The sequence below is a fragment of the Gekko japonicus genome, unplaced genomic scaffold (genome assembly GCF_001447785.1).
Source record: "Gekko japonicus isolate JY-2015 unplaced genomic scaffold, Gekko_japonicus_V1.1 scaffold1007, whole genome shotgun sequence".
NCBI classification, from domain to species: Eukaryota; Metazoa; Chordata; class Lepidosauria; order Squamata; family Gekkonidae; genus Gekko; species Gekko japonicus.
Window position 1 is genome coordinate 458,778 of NW_015177038.1, and position 8,483 is coordinate 467,260.

Genomic DNA, 8,483 nt, shown 5'->3' on the forward strand with positions numbered 1-8,483 from the left:
GGTATAGATCGATATCTGGGAGATATTTATCAAGACGCTTGCCAAGTGACCTTTGATCTTTCTCAGCTTACTATACCACACAAAGCTGTTGCGAGGATACAAGGAGGAAGATAGAAATTCGCCTGTGCACTGCTCTGAGCTTCTTGGAGGAAGGAAGTGCGGTATTAAAATATCCTAATAGGTTGACTGGTTATGCAAAGATGAACCAATGCAACCAGCAGAGCCAACTGTTAGGGAGAATTCTATTACTTTGCACAATAATTAATTATAATGGGAGGAGAAGGAAGAACAGGACAGCAGGTGCTTCCATGATTTACCCTCTTCCTTTGGTCTGCTATAAAAGCCTCTGGAGAGCACCACTGTGCAAAGAACTCACCGCTGCCAAACTTCACTGTCCAGGATCCCGAGGGTGAAGACACATGGGTATCTTTCGTAAGTAATACTGTGCCAAAGAAAGCACCACCAGAATTGCTGGTTGCTTTTCATCTTAAGCATACATTTCCAGTATTCTATTTCACTCTACTTGCTCTTCAGAAATTGATGCATTTTAATTTTGTTGGTTTTGGCTTTTGCTTTCTGGGTTTTTTGTTTGTTTGCTTGCTTGCTTTTGCAAATAACCACCCCGGCCTGTACTTCCTTTGCTCAGATTTTAGAATGGAAGCCATAGGGCAAGATCTGTCTTTCTGTGCTCTGTGATATGTGTTATATCAAGTATCACTGTAGTCGTTTGCAGGGGAGTGAATCTCAGCTAGGACTTGATTCCAGAGGGGCAGCCATGTTAGTCTGTTGCAGCAAAAATAGCCAGGAGTCTTGGGGCGCCTGAAAAGACTAACACAATGTATTTCAGCATAGGTTTTGGTGAGCTACAGCCCACTTCATTAGATACATGCTGCATGGATCTTCTCTAGGCAAGCATATGCATATGATTTATGGGGGAGAAAATAAACAGAAGCCTCAAAGGTCCATAAAATACAGGAAAGACAGGGCAAGATGTAATTATTTCAAATTCAGATGGTTGCAGGGAAAGTAGAATTCCCAAGTATCATTTCCATGTAGAAACCATTTAGTTCTGTTAAACTAGTTTACACTTTTAATGGCTGAGGAGGTCCAGGTCCTTGTTCAGCCCTGGGAGGAGGGGGGAGAAACTGCTGAATTCGAAGTCAGCACTGGAAGTCCTTTGACATTCTCTTGACTTGGTAGAAGGTATTAATGGATTTCAGTATTATTTATTATTCTCATTAATTACTGGAAGCCAATTTTAACCAATGGGACTGAGAGTCACTCTTGTTGTTTGAGGTCATCTGGCATTACTGTAACTGGTAATGACAAAGAAAATATTAAAATTCTTCTGACAATGAGTGGTAGCGTTGGTTTATTAAATGGTCAAATTTCCTTTAACAGGAAGGTGCTTGTTATTTAAACAAACAAACATAAATATTTAATTGGTGGACAGTCGTAGTCTCAACAAAATTCTCTTCATCTGAATATCTTCATTCCATTTTTATCAGCATTCCCTACTGTAGATGTTGTTGGATTTAGTGGCATGAAGAAGGTATAAAACTAGCAGGCTGATGCTTTATACAAATATCTTTAAATAAATCAGTTTCACTTAAGATGTAAGCAGGAGTCTTATGGCACTCTGAAGACCAACAAATTTGTATTCTAGCATAAATTGTTGTGGGCCAGAGCCCCACTTTGTAGGACATATGTTGTGGGAAATGCTGTAAACAGCAGAGTTAAAGGGCCATGGAATACACAAAGCAGTGATGTAATTATATACATTTCAAATGTAAACAAGAAAAGGACAAAGACCACTCACAGTAGCAGTCACTGGTGATAATTTGAATGCTTTGTTATGGTAGATAAGACTTGCAATAACTAAGGAGCCCCAGATCATGTTAAATTCTCAGAGATGGTATCAAACTACATATGTACCTAAGTAGCATCAACTCATAATCCACTTATGGTGACCCAGCAAGGGGCTTTCAAGGCAAGTGAGAAGCAGAGGTGGTTCACCATTGCCTTCATCTGCCGAGCCTTCCTTGGTGATCTCCCATCCAAGTAACCGCCCTGATTAGCTTCTGAGAAGTGACAAGATCGGGCTAAACCACACCGCCTTCCCTCCCCATATCAAACTACTAGGTTGTTATTCATCAGTTTCATGCTGGAAGTCTCCCTTTGAAGTTCTCTTGTTGGAGAAAAGGTGAATGTTAGATAGAGATTGAAATAGTCTCTCACCAGTTTCTGACAATTGCCTTTTATAATGTCAGCTTGGATTTTAAGAAACAACCTCAGAAAATGTCTGATCATCAAAGTCTGATCATCTGCAGTGATGCTAACTTTTGTCTGCGTGCTTTATTTAGCCTTTGCTCTAGGCGAAACATATGAGGAAGTTGTTTCAATGGGGAATTTGTACCTATGAGGAAAAAATGTCTGTACTGGAAGTTAAGCTCCTCTTGCACAGTTCCTACTGTACAAACCTCAATGAAACTTGTCCAAGGAAACTTCCTAGTAAAGTGACACAGGTTCATGGGCTGATCTACCTAATGGTGTGTGCCCCCCCAAAAAAGAATCTCCAGTATTTGATCTAATTTGTTTGAACATCTTGCAGATCAGACAGCACTTATGCAGATGTGCTAGGGGAAAGGCAGAGCTAGGTGACACATCCCATGTGGAAGAAGGGTGTACATGATCTTGTGTGATGTGGTGCTTCCCCTTTTGAGATTCTGCTTCCCGTAATGTTAGTTTTGTGCTAACAACAAGACAGACTGGTCATGCGGGAAATGTTTGTGTTATCTTAGCATATGGTATATCTGCAGAAAGGATGTTATTTATTTATATTTATTTATTTATACCTTCAGCATATATACCGCCCTGACCCTGAAGGGTCTCTGGGTGGTTTACATAGTGGTTCTAACCAACCAATTAACCTAACTAGGGCCACATTATCTACAGGGTGGTGACTGCCTACCAGCACCCCAGGCTAGTTGTCATCCGGCTTCCTTTCACGGCTTCAGATATTGGCATCCCGGTGACCTTCCTGGAGCCGATCTTCCCCAAGCAGCTTCTTCCGGCAGGTCTCGTCTTGGTGCGTGGTTCTGTGTTGACTGCAGCTCCGGCTACTGTCCACAGGTGGCTCCACCGCGCTGCGCCGCACGTCACCACGCTCTCAAGGCTCCACTTCTCCGGGCTCCACTTCCGACATTGCTCCACCGGGACGCCAGGAACTGCTCTGCCGCCATCGTTGCCGCCGCCGAACCCTCTCCTTCAAAAGGAGGAGGGGTGCCCCCTGCCACCTAGGGCAGGTACCCACTTTATCTACTTGCATTTATGATGCTTTCGAACCACTGGGTGGACGGGAGCTGGGACGTGGGCCGGGAGCTCACCCCGACCACGGTGGGTTTCGAACAGCCGTACTGGCTGTTCATTGATGTTACTTTGCAGGCATTCTTACTGCCTGCGCCACCGCTCCCAGTTATCCTAGGAAATAATGGACATGCTACACCCTGATGGGCCAGGCTACCTGAACTCATTAGATCTTGGAAGCTAAGCAGGGTCAGCCCTGGTTAGTACTTGGATGGGAGACAGCCAAGGAAGATGAGGGTTACGGCACAGAGGCAGGCAATGGCAAACGACCTCTGGACATCTCTTGCCTTGAAAACCCCATAGGGTTGCCATCAATCAGCTGTGAATTGATGGTGCTTTCCACCACTAGTCATACTACAGGGCAGACATTATGAAGAACATGAGTCTCCTTCTGAAAACACACCACACTTCCAGAGAGATAAGTATGTTAGTCTGCTACAGACCAATGCATTAATGTGACAGAACTTTGAGAAGCCAGAGGCCATTTCATGACTGAAGTGTTACATTCAGTTGGCAAGTTATATACCCAAAACTTCAGATACAAGTCTGTTTCTGTGTGGGGAGTTATTACAAAGAGAAGGTGCTGTTTCCAAGGACAGGATGTGTGACATTACATTTCAGAGCACAGATTCAGTAACCAAGCCACTTATCATATGCTTGAACCACCCTGACTGTGGATGACTTGGCAAAGTAGGGTAAATTTGAATAATGTACCTAAACCTCTTAAGGGGAACACTTACTTTTTCTAGCAAGCTAATCACCCCAAGTCCCTGCTGAGTCCAAGCTTCATACTATCAAATCTGCATATGAATCTCTGAAGCGAAATACAAGTTAATGCTTTATAATTGAACTATAATACCTTGTCACCAATATGTATGCATATGCTCATACTTACCTTATATCCACAATGTTATATCTTGCTGCTCAAATTTGTTCACTTCTGTGTTTTGTAATTTGTTTATAAAAATTTAATAAATTTTTATTTTAAAAATAATTTTAAAAATAAAAAATAATAAAACAATCTGCATATGAATTCCAGCATTGTTATGACATCAAGGTATATAGTGAGGATCAACAGGAGGTGTGAGTGTGACCTCAACAATGGGCTACTATTTGGGATGATAGCACATGTTCTGTTCAAGATGTTGGTGACCATTGCCACCTATAAGACAATGTATTTAAGTTCACTCTTTAATTCAATTCTGACCGAAGGATCTGGGCCAATTTAAGACACGGAGCTTAAAGTGCAAATAATCTTGTATGGAAACAGGCAGTATTTTACTCTTCCTGGACACAAACTACTTAGGGCTCAAATGTCAAAAGCAGCACTTTAAATTGGTTCCAGAAATATTCCGGCAGCCAATGACATTGGTCTAAGATAGGCAAATGCATCATCTGGCTTGCCCTGGTTAGCAATCATTACCATATTCTGCATCGCCTACAATTTCTAGATTCTCTTCAAGGGCAGCCCCACATAAACTACATTATCTTCAGTCATCTGTCACAACTGTATCCCACACTTCATCGAAGGAGTTCAGAGCACAATTCTCCTATCCCCCATTTGATCTTTACAACAGTAGATTGAGTTCACAATACAAGAACTCATGGGCACTCCATGAAATTGCTGAGCGGTCGGGTTAGAACGGATAAAAGGAAGTACTTCTTAACCCAAAGAGTGATTAACACATGGAATTCACTGCCACAGGAGGTGGAGGTGGCTACAAGCATGGATGGCTTCAAAAGGGAATTAGATAGGCATATGGAGCAGAGGTCCAACAATGGCTATTAGCCACAAGGTATAGATAGGGGCTCCGGGGCAAGTGATGCTCTGTATTCTTGGTGCTTGGCGGGGGGCAACAGTGAGAGGGCTTCTTATGTCCTGGCCCCACTGGTGGACCTCCTGATGGCACCTGGTATTTCTGGCCACTGTGTGACACAGAGTGTTGGACTGGATGGGCCTTTGGCCTGATCCAACATTGGCATCTCTTATGTTCTTATGAGTTAGGTTAATCTGAGAGAGTGGCCAGTCAAGGGTGTGGCTCAGTGGTAGAGCATCTGTTTTTCCCACAGAAAGTGCCAGACTCAATCCCTCCCATGTCCACTTAAAGGATCAGGTAGCTGATGACGTAACAGATCTTCGCCTGAAATCCTGGGGAGCTGCTGCCCATCAGAGTAGACAACACTGACCTTGATAGAGTAATGGTCTGAGTCAGTGGCCCCGTGCAGATGACCCATGCGCATGTTGATTCACTGTGCAGGGAGGAAGAATGAACATGAGCGCACTGTCCCTGTCCCCCATCTCCAAGTGATTGCTCAGTACTTGTTTCCACAGTGCAAATTCATGGAGGAACACAAACGTGTTTGGAAAGTGGCATCACTGATCACTGGGAGGTGATTATGGACAGGCACTTCCTCCACATAGTCACACTATGCAGATGACTTGGCATTCACACAGAGGTCGATGGGCAATGAGTCAACAGGCAGATGGGTCATCTCCACTGGGATACAATAAAGCAGCTTCGACATAGGCTGATTCTGCATTGGCTTTTCCCTCCGTTGTTTTACCAAACCCACTTTGGAACAGAAATTCCCCTCTGCGTTGCATGCTCCTTTGATCATCGAATTTTGTGGTACCCTCCACACTCCATGCCTTTTTCGCTTTCTTTGATCATTGGATTTTATGGTACCTTCTGCATAGATTTATGGCCATTCAGGGGTGACTTTGCAGTCAGTACAGTGTTGCTTCTGGGGTATTTGAATATGCTTTCGACCTGCACTTTTTATTTCCAGTTGAGAAAACGTGGAGCGAAGGCTAGGTGCAGAATTGCCCGTAGAGAAAAGTGCTGTGGCACCTTTGGCAGAAAGCGCTGCCAAGTTGCAAATGACTTAATGGCCTCTCTGTAGGGTTTTCAAGGCAAGAGACAAAGGTGATCTGCCACTGCCTGCCTCTGTGTGGCAATCTGGGGCTTCCTTGGAGGTGTCCCATCCAAGTATTAACCGGGGCTGAGATCTGACAAGAGCAAACTAGCCTGGACTACTCAGGTCAGGGTGTGGACTTTACTACATTACCTGTTGCTGAATGGTTTCTTAAAATCTTGCTCTCACTATATTTTGACTTATGTCATACCATTTCTTGCATTGTGTTGTTGAAGAAAGAGACTCAAAATAATTTCCAAAGCTGTTGAATTCTTTATTGTACGATCTCAGGACACAGCAAAAGCAGAATTTTGGTGGTAGGGTGGTCACTTCTCCCAAGTACATTTATAGTCTCCCAGATAAGGAGGCAGAACTAGATCTTAAGCGTAGGATTTTCCTGTGAAACCGACTTCTTAATAACTTTATTAAGTCTCCTCATTCTATTGATTGTACAGGCTTACATTACATAATCTGCCTTGTCTCAGTGAGAAGGGTGGACTATGAATAACATAATAAAATAAATGAATAAATAACAAAATTAACAAAATTTATATCCCACTTTCCTGCCCTTACATGGGCCACCAAAGCAGCTAATAAACTAAAACATATGTAATAAAATCACATTTTTATAATCATTAAAAACAATCAAATAAATAACTTTGAACACAGGTTCCCCACCCCTTCCTAGTCCCACAACCACTGGGCAATAAAGGCTCATGTGTTATTGCAGTCTAGTCTGGATATAGCTAAGGAATGAATGATTCCCGCTAGATTCTTGCTTCCTAGGCCGGGGTGCAGCTGAAGATGCAAGCCAGTCTGGTAAAGCATGTTCTTGGCAGCCAACCACACCTAAACATCAAGGAACTAAAGAACAGGGTGGAGAAAACATATAAAATAGTAATGATACGTGATGACGTTAAAAGTTCACTCCTAAATTACAACAACCTGAACTTGCTTAACACCTTGGCATGATTTCACTATCTCTAGTCATCTGTGTTTGTGAATGCCTGATGAATTTTGCAATTCAGATCTTTCCCGAGGAGAAGTTGACGTTCTTTGGTGTAGTGGTTAAGAGTGGCAGACTCTGATCTGGAGAACCGGGTTTGATTCTCCACTTCTCCCCATGCAGCCAGCTGGGTGACCTTGGGTCAGTCACAGCATTCTCAGAGCTGCTCTCTCAGCCCCACTTACCTCACAGGGTGTCTGTTGTGGGGAAAGGAAGGGAAGGAGATTGTAAGCCGCATTGAGACTCCAAGTGAAGGGCGGGGTATAAATCCAACTATTCTTCTTTGCCTTTTTCTTTGCCATCTTCTTCTTCTTTCTTCTTGTTCAATTGTGTCTGCATCCCTTGGATCGGAAGCATTAAGGATCAGTGTGCACAGTGCAGTTCTCAGGTCAAGGACAACCAAATGCCAGTCTTCCGCAGACATCATGAAGATACTGTCTCATGGCCATCAGAGATTGCACCAGTCACCAATAGAGTTGTGCAACGCTTGCTTGCATATCCATTCACTGCTGCTGAAGAATTTACTCTTGGTGAACACCACATAGCCCTGATTGGCCTTGAGTATTACAGAGGAGCCAAAACAGGGGCAGTGCCCAGCCCACTACATCTGATGCCAGGCTGTAGTGACATCTCAGTCCATATGTACAAAACTGCAAATTCTTGTAGGTTATTTCTATATACAAGCGTACTGTTACCGGCTAGGGCCATGGCCGGCTCGCCCACTAGGCGAGCTAGGTGCTCGCCTAGAGCGCGCCGGCTCTCAGGGGCGCCAAACTGCGCCCCGCCACTGCCGCCCTAACCAGGCGCCCGCTCCTCTCCTGCGCTCTCTCTCTGCCGCGAGGGCTGAAGGGTGGTAAGCAACTTTCAGCGCAAGCTTTGTGGGCGCCTCAGCGCCCCTCTGGCCCATCCCCCCCGTGTGCTGCCAGCCCAGAAGAAGCCTGGCTGTTTCCCTTTCATTTTCCACCTTCCGGCGGCCCGCCTCACACGTCCTTCTGCCGCCCCGCCCACCCCTCATGCCAGCAGCGAGGCCAGGGTGCTTTCTCTCAGGGCGCTCTCTCTCTGTTCAGCCCCCCCTCCGGCCAACACTTCCGGCGGCCCGCCTCACACGTCCTTCTGCCGCCCCGCCCACCCCTCATGCCAGCAGCGAGGCCGGGGTGCTTTCTCTCAGGGCGCTCTCTCTCTGTTCAGCCCCCCC

At 44.9% G+C, this 8,483-nt stretch overlaps 1 protein-coding gene across 1 annotated transcript in view; it reads left to right on the forward strand.

Annotated features, from left to right (window-relative positions):
* Positions 1-295: 295 nt before the first annotated feature.
* LOC107124516 (L-amino-acid oxidase-like) overlaps positions 296-8,483 on the forward strand; it is a 32,307-nt gene continuing 24,119 nt past the window's right edge. Inside the window, exon 1 of the mRNA XM_015427997.1 lies at positions 296-432. Coding sequence (XP_015283483.1) covers positions 420-432 — 13 coding nt within the window. The 5' untranslated portion in view covers positions 296-419. The remainder of the gene's footprint in view (positions 433-8,483) is intronic.